Genomic DNA, 16,543 nt, shown 5'->3' on the forward strand with positions numbered 1-16,543 from the left:
ATGCCGAGCGCTCATGACGCGATCTATCAAAAGGCCGATGGGAGGCCAAAACTCATGGTAAGCCCCTTTTCTACGTCTTTGACGATTTTGTTTGAAGCATTTCTTACTTAATTTCCTTTCACACAGGCCTTGGCAAAGATGTCGTCATGAGGCCCTTATCTGGTGAGGGGAGACTTTGATCCCGGCAACGAAACCGGCGAAGGATAGAAAGAGAAAAATAATCTCATCCCCCGAGGATCCTGAACCTAAGAAGAGGGCAGCTCGTAAGCCGAGGAAGAACATCATCATCCTAACCGAAGACTCTATTCGGCATCTAAGGGATGAAGATGAAGGAGAGGAAGAAGATGAATCTAGGCTGGTAGCCCGAGTAGGAATGAGCATCGAGGCCCCAAAAGCCATTGAATCGGTGAAGTCTGCAGAGACTCCGTCTCGACATGAGGGGGTCTCGGGAAGATACTCTGGCAAAGTCGCCGAGTCATCAAGGATTGAAGATGCCTCCCACCATAATGAGCCAACAGTGGGAACGGCTGTAGGGGCTGGTCTCGAAGCCCCTCGATATGCAAAACACGCCCCAAGCGATCCATTTGGGGCATTAGAAATTAGAGGCTCCCCGATGGTTCCCTCGTTTTCTGAGGAGATGATTCAAGAGGCTCGGGCTTTGAGGACCCTCTGAATCGAAGGGGTCCACAGAAGGGAGGAACCCTTCCGTGATTAATTTACTAGGGTCGAAGATGCTACCGACCTGAGTGACTTGGACGTCTCGAGGAAAGACCCGGGCGAGGCCTTGAGCCTTTTCAATGAAGCACAGCGAGCTATGAATCGGGTAAGCCTTAACTCTCCATGTTGGTATTACCTTTGTGTTTGTTTTTCTCTTTCTGTCTAAATTCTTTTCTTCTTTCTGCGTAGGCCTCAGCGCTTCATCGGGAAGCATTTTCTCGGTCTCAAGCTGAGCTGAGTCAGTATGAGGCCGACCTTCGAGGGCTCACGGAGGAGAGAAATGCCCTTAAACTTCTCTGTGGGCAAAGAGAAGAGGAAATCAAGGACCTTCGAGCCGAGTTAGCGGCCTGATCGAGCATGTAATAAAAATCTTTAAAGCTCATGGGCTCGATTAGGGAATGGTGGCTAATATTTCAATCTCACATCTGTAGCAGAAGATCGAGGTGATCGGGCAGCTCCGCGAGGAGGTCGATATGATAAAGGCGGAAACCTTGGGTTGGAAAGAAGGTATGGACCGCTTAGCTGCAGAAAAAGAAACAGCTTTATCCCAATTGTCATCAGCCGAAAGTCAGTTTCGAGGCATGAAAGAGAAGAGCTCGGCTCAGGAAAGAAAAATAGCGGAGCTCGAAGCTCGGTTGGCTTCCGAACTTGCGAAGGACAAATCTGAAGCCAAAAAGGCTAAAGCCGAGGCATATGCGATCGTGGCCGTCTACCGAGCCCATGCCAAAAAAGCTCAAGTACAAGCGAGAAAGGCAGCCGAGACCGCTCAAACTCGAGCATATTGGATTGCTGAACTCGCTAAGTGCCAATCTCGGAGGGAAACCCTCGAGGAGATCCATGTTCGAGGTTTCGATCTTGCCGACGAGATAATAAAGGCTAAAGAGCATGAAACCGAAGCTGCAACACTGGCTCCCAATGATAACGACAATGATGACGAGAGCAAAAGCGGGTCCAAGAGCTGGGAGGACCTCGATGGAGAAGAAACTGCCCCTAGAGAATATCAGGAACCTTAGGAATTTTCATTTTTGATCTTTTGTGTAGGGTCCTGATCGGACCATGTAAATATCTTCATATATATAAAGATCTCTTTCTTTTCCGTCTTGCCTTTATTTCATTCGGTGCCTTGTTAAAATTTTGTTCATAAGTTTCGAGGCTTTTGGTAATTTGACCAAAGTCGGACTAATCGAGTGAGTACTTGCTTGAACTTGAATTAATGTAGCCCTTAGGCTTTATGAGTGAGTGTTTACTCGAAACCGAAGTAAGAACAGCCCTTAGGCTTAGTGGTCGAGTGAGGACTTGCTCGAACTCGAAATAAGAGTAGCCCTTAGGCTTTACAGTTGAGTGAGGATTTGCTCGATCTCGAAATAGGAATAGCCCTTAGGCTTAGTGGTCGAGTGAGGACTTGCTCGAACTCGAAATAAGAATAGTCCTTAGGCTTAGTGGTCGAGTGATGACTTGCTCGAACTTGAAATAAGGTAGCCCTTGGTCTTTGTAGTAGAGTGAGAATGACTTCTCGAATCTTGAATTAAGGTAGCCCTTAGGCTTTTCAGTCTAGTGAGAATGATTTCTCGAACTCGAATTAATGGCAGCCCTTGGGCTCGATAGATAGTCCCCGAGTGAGAATGATTGCTCGAACTCGAGTTGGGGTAGCCCTTAGGCTTTATAGTCGAGTTTGGATTTGCTCGAACTCGAAATAAGAATAGCCCTTAGGCTTAGTGGTCGAGTGAGGACTTGCTCGAACTCGAAATAAGAGTAGCCCTTAGACTTTACAGTCGAGTGAGGATTTGCTCGATCTCAAAATAGGAATAGCCCTTAGGCTAAGTGGTCGAGTGAGGACTTGCTCGAACTCGAAATAAGGTAGCCCTTAGGCTTCTTAGTCGAGTGAGAATGATTTCTCGAACTCGAATTAATGGCAGCCCTTGGGCTCGATAGATAATCCCCGGGTGACAATGGTTGCTCGAACTCGAGTTAGGGTAGCCCTTAGGCTTTATAGTTGAGTGAGGATTTGCTTGAACTCGAAATAAGAATAGCCCTTAGGATTAGTGGACGAGTGAGGACTTTCTCAAACTAGAAATAAGAGTAGCCCTTATGCTTTACAGTCGGGTGAGGATTTACTCGATCTCGAAATAGGAATAGCCCTTTGTCTTAGTGGTCGAGTGAGGACTTGCTCGAACTAGAAATAAGAGTATCCCTTAGGCTTTACAGTCGGGTGAGGATTTACTCGATCTCGAAATAGGAATAGCCCTTAGGCTTAGTGGTCAAGTAAGAATAATTTCTTGAACACGAATTAATGGAAGCCCTTGGGCTCGATAGATAGTCCCCGAGTGAGAATGGTTGTTCGAACTCGAGTTAGTGTAGCCCTTAGGCTTTATAGTCGAGTGAGGATTTGCTCGAACTCAAAATAAGAATAGCCCTTAGGCTTAGTGATCGAGTGAGGACTTGCTCCAACTCGAAATAAGAGTAGCCCTTAGGCTTTACAGTCGAGAGAGGATTTGCTCGATCTCAAAATAAGAATAGCCCTTAGGATTAGTGGTCGAGTGAGGACTTGCTCGAACTCGAAATAAGGTTGCCCTTGGGCTTCGTAGTCGAGTGAGAATAATTTCTCGAACTCAAATTAATGGCAGCCCTTGGGCTCGATAGATAATCCTCGAGTGAGAATAGTTGCTCGAACTCGAGTTAGGGTAGCCCTTAGGCTTTATAGTCGAGTGAGGATTTGCTCGAACTCGAATTAATATAGCCCTTAGGCTTAATGGTCGATTGAGTGTTGCTCGAACTCGAAGTAATGTAGCCCTTAGGCTTAACGGTCGAGTGAGTGTTTGCTCGAACTCGAAATAATGTAGCCCTTAGGCTTAATGGTCGAGTGAGTATTTTCTCGAACTTGAAATACCCTTAGGGTTACACCCCATATTTTTGTACGTAAAAGTACGCCATAAGTAAATTGATGAAAGCTCGGAAATGAGATGTTACATCCCATATTATCGTACGTTAAAGTTTCGTCGTAAGTTAATCGACGTAAGTTCGGGAATGAGATTATTTTGAGATTATAAGCATTATGCTATTTCAAACAAGTGATGAGTAAATTCGTAAAGGTGAGAGGGTAAGCAATTCGAAGAAAACGAATTTTGTCGAAGTTTGATATTTTGGGATAAAATACTGTCCAAGATATAATACCCCATATTTATGGACTAGTGCCATACAAGGTACCTGTAACACCCCGGAAAATTTTGAAGTATTTCAGTGTAAAGCCCCGTAAATTTCGCAAGTGAATTCAAGGTTTCGTGGTGCCAGAGTAGACTTACGTGTTTGAGGATGGTATAAGATCTTCGCGGCGAGCTTGCTCGTCGCGGTTCGGACTTTTTGGGTTGAACAATGCACCAGAATGTAAAGGAAAATATTTGGCGGAAAAGCGCATTTATGCGGTCCATTATGCGACCGCATAATCACTCTGCGGGCCACATAATAGCCGCAGAAGTGAGCAGGAGAAGGGCCAGTCTGGGGCAATTATGCGGTCGGCTATGCGACCGCATAACTGTTATGCGGTGCATTATGCGATCGCATAACAGTTATGCGGACCGCATAGTGACCGCATACACTGACAACTTTTTGATCGTTTTGGTCTGTAATTATGCAACCGATATGCAGTCCGCATATCCATTATGCGGTCGCATATGCGATCGTAGAACTTGTTCCGGAGCTCCATTTTTGAGTTTTTAAAACCCGACCCTACTTTGTTAAATACACACAAACGGCCATTTTTGAGCAAAAATTCTGATATTTTAGAGAGAAGGGAGAGTGTTTTAGAGAGAGAGAGGAAACCCTAGGCTAATTATTCATCAAGCCTTGCTCAAATCTTGGAAGATTAACAAGGAAAACCCACAAGTTCTTTATCTAAGAGGTAAGGTTCCATACCCTAGTTTTCAATTTCGAATTTGGGTAAAAGATGGTTGATTTGGAGTATGATTCTTGGGTATAAGAGCATTATTTATACATGATGGTACTAATAAGGTTTGTGGGAAGATTGTTGAGCTCAAATAAGTAAAGATTGGGTTGTGGAGTGAAGAAAATCTTGTAGAAGAACCTTGTAGTTAGATTTGCACACCTAGTGTTTGATAAAATGCTCAAATGAGCTGAGATCATGAATATCTTCCTATTAATGGTTCAATTTTGTTATGTCTCAAAATAGATCGGGATTGCTAAGAATTCTAGATCATTCTAGAGTTAAGGAAGCTCGATTGAGGTATGTTGGCTAAACTTTCTTTCTTAGAATAGATATCCATAATGTTTCCGTAAGATCAAGTATGATTAGCTCAAGATTCCTAACTTCTATATTCCGGGTTATTCCCAATAAACTTGTTTATTCCGAATGAGCCTTATGTCGAAAGATAGATGTTCAAAGTATGGTTTGTATATTAAAATGTTGTGGCTTTGAGTCGTGTTTTAGATGAAAACTAGTATACTAATTGTGTGAGAAAATCTCAATATTCTTAAGACTCGAAATTGCTCATATGTATACCTAAAGTCTGGATTGGGAATGTATTATTGTTGATAACCTATAAAGGTGGTTGGAAATGAAATAAGTGAATTGGGATATCAAGAGTGGCCAACGTGCAAGAATGAAAGTTATACTTGTGGCCAATGGTGCCAATGAAATGAAATGATGTGAGAAAGGTTATGAAATGAGCCTCGACTCAAATGTTTTAAAATGACTTCGAAAATAAAATTGCCTAAAAGCTTTCGTACTCAAGTCATGCCATAAGTGGCTGTTTTAACAAATACTATGGTTTGTGAGTATTTCCAATGTGTTTTGCATTCTTACATATTCGTGAGTGAAAATTGAGTATTATCCTTTTTGGGGAAAAGTATTTCAAGAATAAATAGTGTGTTACTTGTTGATGATTTTAACTTGCGCATCAATTGTCAATTATATTACTCCATTTCTCGAAAAGAAATCTATTGTGCTTAAATTTTTCATTTCTAATGAACTTAAAGTTGTGATTTTCGGAATATTATATGTATGTTGATATTTATGATGATGATAGATGAGAGGGAAGAAATGAAAGTGTGGAATATCAAATATGGCCATCGTGCCATAAATAAAGAATCTTGTGGATGGCCAAAAGAGCCAAGGAAATATTGTCATTGTGAAAGGCTAAAAGTACTAGTGGAGATTTATACAATGTAAAAGATGATGAGGTAAATATATTTGAACCTATGTTATTTTTGTGAATTATTCTCTTTATTTAGGATGAGATTGATGTGATAAAACTATTCCTCTTAATTGAAATTGAGATTTTGGTTGATGACTTCAAATAAGATAGCCTAGCCGATCGGGTCGTGATCGGACTCCGTGCTAAACTTACGATAGTATTGGTAATGATAGTTATTGTGGTTGATGTCTCTAATGAGATGGCCTAGCCGGTCAGGTCGTGATCGGACTCCGTACTAAATTTATGGTGGTATTGATATTGACAGTAATTGTGGTTGATTCTCTAATGAGATAGCCTAGCCGATCGAGTCGAGATCGAACTCCGTACTAAATTTACGGTGGTATTGGTATTGATAGTAATTGGGGTTGATTCTCTAATGATATAGCTTAGCCGATCGGATCGTGATCGAACTCCGTGCTAAAAGTACGGTGGCATTGGTATTGTGAACACTGGTATTGTGAACATTGATATTGTGAACACTGGTATTGTGAACATTGGTATTGTGAACACTGATATTGTGAACATTGGTATTGTGAACAATGGTCTATCGGTGCTAATGATCTTCCAACCAAAATTTTATATGAAGTTCATATTTTAAAAATTATTATGTTTTAACTGAACATTTGGATATTGTTGATTATGACTTGTTGTTTCTATGTGTTACCTTTTTTTATATGGGCATTCTATTTTGAAAGAGGACTTTTTGCTATGCATACTAGTGCTATTCGACAGTACTAACGTCCCTTTTTGCCGGGGGCGCTGCATCTTTAATGGATGCAGGTGGTTCTACAGCAGGCGACATCGATCAGTGATAGCAGCGCACTCTTTTCAGCTGATTTGGTGAGCCCCACTTCATTTCGGGGTCATGTATCTTTTGTTTCTCATGTACTGTATTTTAAGGTATAGCCGGGGCCTTGTTGCCGGTATTTCTATATTACTCTTCTATTGTATTTAGAGGCTCCGTAGACAGGTTGTGGGTTGTGGTTGATGTTGGGGAATTGAACTAGAAATGTCGGTATTTGGAAATCATATTTTTCATTAATTCTATAAACTCGTAATATTTTGGAAATTATGAATGAAGCTGCTAATGGGAATAAAAAAAAGTTATTAATAAAAAAATTTCAGTGTTTTATTAATGGAGTGCATCTCCTCTTTATTCATGGATGAGTTTGGGTAGAAGAAAATCTAACAGGCTTGCTCGGCCGGATTCTTTCGGTTGAGCGCCGATCGCGCTCCCCGAGTTTGGGGCGTGACAGTACCACATGACCATAATAGCAAGATGTATAAAGTGTGTTAAAAGTGAGTAGTATTATAAGTAATTTGAGATAATTCTTAATTATGTGGATAATTAGTTAATTATTAGATTAGTTGGGGATTAATGAGTTAATTAAGAAATTAAGTGGATAACTTTTGGATAAGCCTTATAACCATTTACGTGGCAGTAAACCTTTCTCAAATGACTCTTAATTCATTTGATAAGATGTCTTATTTGGAGGCTAAGTCATCACCTTAGTGGGGCCCACAGCCACTAAGGTGTAAGACTTTTCTAATTCACAAAGAGAAGTGAATGAGAATTAAACAAAATAACCTCCCTACATCATTAAAGGGAATGGAAATGCTTGCTAGAGATTCGGATGGAATTCTCCAAAAAGAATTCATGTGAATCTTTACAATGCTATTGATACGTGAATTACAAATTCTAAGGGAGCAAGGTGCAATTTTTCTCAAGAATATCATACGAATTTTCTTCTACTTCGATCCGCCGATACATGTTTTGCCGCAATTAACGTGTGTTGGAAGGATTATCAAGACAATCGGCTCAGGTATGTTAAGGCTATCTCTTCTTTCTTTTGGCATGATCTATACGACACGAACGAAACGAGTAAATTCACAACTTTCATAAATAACACTATTCATAGAAATATTAGAGATGCCTATGTTCTTGAATTCCCATATGTCCTATTATTCTATCGTCTGTTCATGGGTCTCAGAAAATACATAAGTTGATAAAGTTTGTTTCATGATATTAATCAAAGGTATAATGGTCTTATGACGTTCCGAGAGATTTTATTGACATACTTCTCATGCATTGCATTCATTTATACATATATGTTGATTCATAACCAGATGGCGTTATATACACACACATATATATAATATATATATGAAATATGGGAAAAGGTTACGGCGTTATATACGCACCACCACCTGATCAGCTAGTATACGTTAATGATGTTGCCCACAGTGGCTGAGATGATATAATGGGATGCCCTCAGAGGCTTGATGATGTTATGAACGCATATACACATACATGGTATGACATTTATACGTATATGCATGACATTATAATATTAAATGATTCACAGAACTATTCAGATATACATGTTGAGTCTTTTACTCCATGTTTCTCTCATGTCTATTATTTACTGATTTTCATTCCTTACATACTCGGTACATTATTTGTACTGACGTCCCTTTTGCCTGGGGGACGCTGTGTTTCATGCCCGCAGGTTCCGATAGACAGGTCGAGAGCCCTCCATGTAGGCTATCACCTCAGCGGAAGATGTTAGTGAGCTCTATTTGCTCTGGAGTTGCTTGTTTGGTCAGTATGATTTAGACGTGTATTGTTTGGTATGGCGGGAGTATCAAAAACGGATAGAGTTGAATTTATACGTAGTTCTAAGGATACGTGGTATAGCTTGGTACAAATCAGAAAAGTAAGTAGAAATATATCGAATATTGACTGTATAAAGGAATAAAATACAAACGAAATTGAATAGAGAATGATTTATAAACAAGCAAGATGAATCAATGTCCCAACTCAAAAAAGGATAATCTCAACTATATCAATGTAATAATCTTGTGAATGTATCAATGTTTCTTCTGTGGATGTTAATGTCTTTTTTTAAAGAAATAATACACTCTTAATATAATGGAAGAATCCTACTTTGGATATAATAAAAAATACATAGTGGGGATCCCATGATAGATTAGTTGATCGGTTTTTCCTTAATTTCTGCCGAAATTCTCTACCTGGTGCGGCTACAACGGCTCTTTGTCTCTTAGCTCGATCTTGATCGGTCTTGGTATCGGTCGATTTTTTGATCTCGAGCTCGATATTGACTCGAACTCAATATTGATTCGAGCTTGGTATTGGTTGGTCTCTAACTCTTGAGTTCGATAACACTACTTCATATCATTGCTCGATATTGACTCGAGCACGATATTGACTCGAGCCTTATATTGAATCGGACTTGGTATCTCGAGCTCGGTAACCTGGCTTTACTTCTGATTTCGATGTTATAATGACGACCATCGATTTATCACGTTATAATCTCGACTAATTACATGAAGGGCAAGCTTGGATTTGACCTTATACAAACAAATATTTTCAATTCCTCTTTGGCTGCAAAATAACCACAAGAATTAAGAGTAAGAAATGTCAAATTTTGAGTACTTAACCTCTCAAGAATTACAGAAACATGAACAAAATATCTTTAAATGTATTTCATAAAACTAAAAAAGAAACCACTACTACTACATAAATACAGTGAGATCCGGTATGAGAAATACACCAAAAAGATCAATAAAGTAGAGACAATATTACATACCTTGGATTTGTACCGAAGCAAAAGAAGCGCGAGAAGTGGCATTGGGTCTTAAAACGAAACAATATTACAGTTGTAGTCTCCTAAAGTTGTTAATTAAAAACAAAAAAAGAGGCTTTGAAGAAAATCAAACATTTTGGATTGTGTGTGTGAAAGGAAAAAAAGAAGAAGAAGAGAAATGACATATCATGATAGCAATAAGCAGATCTTACTGGGATAAGAGCTAGATGGGGGGTGAAGATCATATAAAAGAGATAGGAGGAGACGTGGGGGAGATGAAGGGGATGGGACTATAGAGGGGATGGAGGCGGCACTATAGGAATTAAAAGGAGGGATTTGGGGAAACATAAAAAAAAAGGAGACAAACTTACCGCCACTTTTTTGGTTCAACTTTGAAAAATAATGAAAACCCAAAAAGTTGGTTTTTGGGTAATTAAGTATTTTATCAATAACAAAATTATTTTTACTAACCTTAAAAAATATATTGTTGGCAATTTATTTACACTTTAACTTTATTATATTACCAAAAAATACCACAAGATTAAAACGTTTGCTAACAAGGATAACTCATGATTAAAAATTTTATAATACATATCAATTATTAAATCAAATTGTTAAAAGACAAAAAATTATTAAAATTTTAAAAGTTATTCATATTTCACCAATTAAAATTAAGAAAAGCTAATAAGTTATTAGTAAATTCATAACTAGTTATACGTACAAAAATTTAAACTCTAAACATACCTTTTAAAATTATAATTAAAAATTAAATTCTTTTAAATTTGATAGAAGATATCTACAATTGTTGCTTCGTTCGTGGATTCAATCTCCAAGTAATGATAACCTTTCAATTGACAAAGATTTTCGTCTAAACTTTAGCCAAATGGTATTTGATAGCTTTTACTTGAAGGGCATCTAAGAGTTTAATAGCTCAGCCCAAGTAGCATTAGCAAAGTAGTATTAGTGCTTCTTCATTATGAAAATAAATGACTAGCAACAATAGTGAGAAAGAATAAAATTACTTAAATTTTAGTAAGACTGTTGTAGATGGATAATGTTACAAATAATATATTATTATAATATTGCATATTGTTGTTATAGGTTATAGAAAGGTAAAATATACTGAAAAAATTGTTATAAGTGATGGATGTGATAAAGAATTCTTACTATATATTTTGTGTATATGTGAATTCTTGAATCCCATGGATATATCACAATACTAATTTGCATTTTTTTTAATTCTCCTATTAAAATTTCTAACTTCATTCATTAAACTTACGTTTTAAATTAGTTTAGTATTTTTCAAGAAGGAATAAAATAATAATTCTCAAAATTCAAAAGATAAATGTAAACTAAAAAATATATATTTAACGTAAATAAAAAGGAAATCATCTTTTCAAGAAGGAATAGATTGTATTCAACTCCTAAAATCTATCAATATAGTCTATCTATATAGAATAGGAAAAGCAACTCATTGTGATGATGTCAAGTTGTTTACCCGTAAAATAGTATAGTTGAATTTGTTCGTGGTTTCTAGATAAGTGAATTAATTTGATCCAAAAAGTAATGAAATAACTGATGAAATATAAAATACTTAGCCTTAGAGTGTAGATGAAATGACAGAACTGATAAGTCCGGGAACAGGGTTTTCGGACACAATAATGATGAGATCAAAAAGCGAAAAATCGAAATGGTATTAAAATTCTGTATAGAATGTAGTATAAGTTAGCCAGAAAATTCGTGTCATTTACAATGATAATTGAGCTCTCTATTTATAGCTATGTCTAGAGAAGAAGTCCTAGGATCACGCCCTTCTTTAATGTCAATTATGAGGGCCATTGATGAAGATGTAATGTTAGACAAAAATGTCAAGTTTCTTGTAACGGGCCATCATCCTTAATGCTGTAAAATATTATGCATTAAATGTCACCGGGCGCAAAGCATTTAATACTCCTTTTATGATCGTTATTTCTTCCGGTGACAAGCGGAATAGCTATGTTCGGTGGCCATCCACATCTTGTGTTCCACGTGTCATTCATTTAAGCGGCCATATGTCATGTCATATTTTTTCTTATATAGATAGTCCCCCTGCTTTCCGGTGACACAATATTGAGTTACCGGAAAGTTGGTAGAAAGCACCTTTTGGGCGGGAATTACTACAACTCCCTTTAAAGTTTTCTGACAGTTGATTAGACGCACGTCTCTCCGTATTTAATGCCCCAAACATGCGTCATCCTATGATTCAGCACAACGTTTGTCGATTATCGAGGTAGGACATGAATTTAGCCGCCAAAATTTTACTTATATGCATCCTCCTCCTTTTATGTACTTCATAATTTCTCAAACTTCTAACTCGCATCTCTATTTCCCAACCTTTCTCTGATCTTTTTCGAACCAGAAATTTTTCTTCCTTCTATTCCAATGGCTTCCTCTTCAAAACGTGCTAGTTCTTCAAAGGGCAAGAACAAAACCGAGGATTTCGTTCCTCCAACGGTGGGTTCCATCATCCCAAGAAGGCTTAGTACTTTGAAGGATTTTGAAGAGAAATTTTCTACTACTAACCCTCGCACATGGGATGTTAGTGGGTACTCTTCTTCTATTCGTCCTTCTAGTATTCCTGCTGTGAAGAAGGACTGCCCCTGCCCTGAGTTAGATATTATTGCTCCTGATTTATCGGAGCGAGTGACCCTTCCGAAGGAAGGTTTTACATATTTTTTCACGTATCCCTTTACTTTGGATGCATTTTCTTTGAGCGAAAAACTCGATCCCGTGATTGCGGAATTTTTCCTTCGCTACCAAGTATGCTTGGCACAGGTGAGCCCTTCAGTATGGAGGATGGTTGCTGCCTTCGACGCCTGTGTCAGGAAACTGGGGAAGAGCTATCATTAGCTCGTATGATGAACCTTTATTCTTTCCGGGAAGGTATGATAAATCTCTGTAAACGTGGCCACCATACTTTGTTGACTAGCATGGATGATGACAATGACCATGGGTGGATGGAACGGTTTGTTGTAGTTGTCACCAGTGACATTATTCCAACAACGACTTCATCCTTTCCGGTTGCTTGGAATCGTTCTCGTAAGTTTCCTTTAATACACTTTCTCTTACTAAATATTCTTTCATGCCTGTATTGATCCTTCAACCTTTATATGTTACAGCGACTCGATGGACCCCTCGGTGGTAGAAGGCTTGGACCGGTGGGTTCGGAAGATCTTGAAAATCACAAAGCCTGAAACTCGTTTGAGAAAATAGTTGTCCCTTAAATACGGGTGGAAGGCCAAAAATCATGGTAACTTTATTTTACCTTGTTTCCACTTTTTGTATATGAAGAACTTGGTTGAACCCTTCTGAATTGTTCACTAAATTAGGTCGAGATGGATGTTTTGGTTGACCCCGAGATGGATGTTCACTTTTTGTATGTCCCCGAGATGGATGTTTTGGTTGACCCTGCTGATGCGGCAAGGCCGCTTCAGGAGGCACTTACTCGAACAGGCTTCAGGAGGCACTTAATCGAACAGGCATCTTTGGAACTTCTTCGAGCGCAAACGTTTCTTCACGGAGTCCCCGGCCAGAGGACAAGCAACCAAAGAGAAGATGTTCCTCTGCGGCCGGGGAAAAGAATAAGAGGCAAATGTTGATGCCCCCGAGTCATCTCCGGTGACGATCCTTCCGGGTCGGTCATAGACACTATGATGATCGATGATGATGAAGAAGCTAGTGATGAGGGATCTTCTTTACACAGAAGGATACAATCCTTATCATCTCAACAGGATGCTCGACCTGTTGAGACAATTGCACCAACTAACGATGACGTCTCAGTACTTTAGGGAGAATCTGATTTAGTTGAATATGCTAACTCCTACTTCCGGGCCCCAATAGCTGTAACTGGTACTGCGGGGCTGAGTACCGGGTCTGTTCCGTCTTTGGTTGGCGAGCATCAAACAACCAGCACTTCATTTGATGCAGCTGCTTCTCACTCTTCGACTACATCAGCTTCATCTCCACCTTCACCACCACCAGCAACTGCTACATCATTTCCATCTTTATCTACTCTTCCAATAGCGGTTGCTACATCATCTCCTCCACAGTCCCCAGTTCAAGGGAATTTGGGGCAAAATTATGCTGCCCCTTCTGAAGATCCACAAAGGAGGAGGAAAATTACTCTTTCGGTCTCTACTGGGTGCAACCTGCTATCCCAGCCGGTGGAACTTGCTAATTACCTGAAGCCTTTGGCTTCAGAAAAAGACTGGGAAAAGATTCAGACACTCTCGAGGGAGTATTTGTTGAACAATGCTATGCTCAACGCCGCAGTGGTACATTCCTTTCTTCTTCTGTTATTTCTTATACTTTTGAATAAATGTACTCTAAGTTTTATCTCTTCTTGTTTTGTAGGCCAACTTTCTTGTTTCTGAGGGGCTTCAAAGGCTGATTCATAAGAAGGAAGAACTTACTTCTGAACGGGATCAGCTTTTGACGTAACAGGACCAGACTATTCTCTGCCTCTCGGAATTGGAAACCAAGGCTACCGAGGCCATTGTTTTAAAGGCCCGTTTGTAGCAGAGCAAGCAAGAAATGGTAACCCTTAGCCAAGAAATTGGGCCATTGAGGGTTAGATTTGATGAAGCCAAAGCTAAATGGGCAAAAGTCCAGAACGTCATTCTTGTTGCAACCGATCGTGCGGCTGCCTCCGCTGAAAGAGTGATTAATTTGGAAGCGACCTTAAACTCCAAAAGTGAAGTGCTTGCTGCTATGGTGGCAAAACATGCCCATCTAGAGGAGAAGTATAGGAAAACTATCGAGCATAATAGGCTCTTTAGTTCAATTGTTCGTGAGCTCTATATCAGTCTCAAATCTGCTAGGTCCTTCCGGGAAAACCTTTCTGCCAAAGTTACTCAACTCAAAGAAGAACTCAAGCGCCGAGCGGCTTCCCTCATTGTTAAAAAAAACTTATTCCATGTATAGCATGAGTAGAAAACCCTTGGAAGAGGCCAAGACTGGTATCATTGACATTGATGACGAAATTGCTAAGGCCCGAGAACTTGAATTGGCTACAAAAAATGGACTCTCGGCGCAGTCTGATGCTCTAGGTTTTTCTGATTCCGGTTTCGAGTTTTCAAAAATTGAAGAAGGATCGGAAGGCGATGATGCTGAAGACAAAGCTGGGAAAAATGTTGAGCCATCGGTGGAACCATCTACTACTTTCGGGGATACGGATACTTCTCTTCCTCATGATTCCGGAGACGCTGTAGTTTAGCTTTTTGTTTCTTTTTCTATTTTGTACCTTTATCATTTTGACGCGTCCTTGTATATTACTTTCATTTGAATATTCATACAAGTCATTAACTTTCACACTTACTCAAGTATTCTACGCATATTGTTCTATTCGCGCTTTATTATGTGCAATCTCAGATGCTTTTTCTTCGAAGCATTTTATTTCCGAGTATTATCCCTTTTTCTTGAGGGTTTCCATGAGTATTTGTGCAAGTTTGCTTTTTTCGTCTTTTTCGTATGTGGCTTCGGGTGTATTTTTCTCTGATGGCATTCTAGATTCTAGGCATTGATTCTTTCGGAACCAACCCTTTAACGAGAGGATTTTTGTCACAACCCAAACCGATGGGCCGCGACGGGCACCCGGTACCTTACTCAACCGAGTACCAACATAACGTATCTTTTCGTATCATACTATCATAGAAAACTAAGCCGAAGAGGCTGCCGTGAGATAGGTAGAATACAACATGTAATACCAACTTATACATAAGATATATGGGCCTATAAGACCAAAATAACCACTCGTACACTGAACATAGGCCGACAAGGCCATACAATCTTTTACGTACATGATATATGTCTACAAGCCTCTAAGAATACATAATTATCATAAAAGTAGGGACAGAGCCCCGCCATACCAAACAATACACATTTAAATTATACTGACCAAACAAGCAACTCTGGAGCAAATAGAGTGCACCAACATCTTCCGCTGAGCTGATCACCTACTTGAAAGACTCTTGACCTGTCTATCGAGACCTGCGGGCATGAAACACAACGTCTCCCGGCAAAAAGAACGTCAATACAAATAATATACCGAGTATGTAAGGCAACAGAATAACTGTAAGCTGAAACTGAACTGATAATATAATAACTGAAAGTAACTGGGAGTCTAGGATAATCTGAAGATATGCTTACATGCTGATACTGACTCAACTCTCTCAATATAATAAGTAAAATAGTTGTCCGGACTTATAATGCTCGGTATATATATATTACTACTATGTCGTAGTAGGCTCGCTCATAGGCGCTTGGCCATACTAGGCTCTATATCTCGGCTAATTGGGCTCGCTCATAGGCGCTCGGCCACAGTAGGCTTGATATATAACTTACCATCTGATCAGAGGTTGTCCAATAGGGGCCTGCCCATCGATTATAACTCGATGGTAATAAAAATACTGTAATAATGTATATATAGGCTATCTGCTCTCTTGACTGGAAGAAGACAATTATATTAAATATGAAGTCCCGATAAGGAGAATACTGTAATTTATGAGACTAGGATAACATATATAAATTCGGGAGTATGAACTTCTCTTTATGCCTCGTTATCAAACACATGTAATTACGAAATCATGCTAAAATGAAGGAAGAGCTTAGCCTTAACATACCTGGAGTAGGGAAAAATCCGTATGATATTCTTGAGAAAGATTGCACCGTACTCCCTTAGAATTGCAAAATCCCATTGTTATTACACAGTGCAATTTCGTATGAATTTACTAATCCAAGAACTGTCGTTGCTATTGCGTAGAATATTTTCGGATAAAATAATTTGCTGAAGCAAAATCACGTCAATCTATCTCACCTTGTAAAAGATTTGTATGAAATCTTGTTTGAGAATTTACATCTGTTCCTACATGTATAAGCATCTCAATTTGTGATTTTGAAAGGCCTTTTATATAACGTGTGGGCCCCACACTTTGTATGACTAAGCCACAAAGACTCCTCCAATCTTGCCAACTT

At 39.2% G+C, this 16,543-nt stretch overlaps 1 protein-coding gene across 1 annotated transcript; it reads left to right on the forward strand.

The window, feature by feature from the left end:
* Positions 1-1,190: 1,190 nt before the first annotated feature.
* Positions 1,191-1,730, forward strand: LOC138899950 (uncharacterized). Its single transcript, XM_070186652.1, has one exon. The coding sequence runs from the start codon at positions 1,191-1,193 to the stop codon at positions 1,728-1,730; it is 540 nt and encodes a 179-aa protein (XP_070042753.1).
* The last annotated feature ends 14,813 nt before the right edge of the window (positions 1,731-16,543 follow it).

This window comes from Nicotiana tomentosiformis, chromosome 10 (assembly GCF_000390325.3).
Source record: "Nicotiana tomentosiformis chromosome 10, ASM39032v3, whole genome shotgun sequence".
NCBI classification, from domain to species: Eukaryota; Viridiplantae; Streptophyta; class Magnoliopsida; order Solanales; family Solanaceae; genus Nicotiana; species Nicotiana tomentosiformis.

Bases quoted from the DNA above. Each gene is read 5' to 3' on its own strand.
- LOC138899950 (XM_070186652.1), top strand. From the start codon at position 1,191: ATGATAAAGGCGGAAACCTTGGGTTGGAAAGAAGGTATGGACCGCTTA.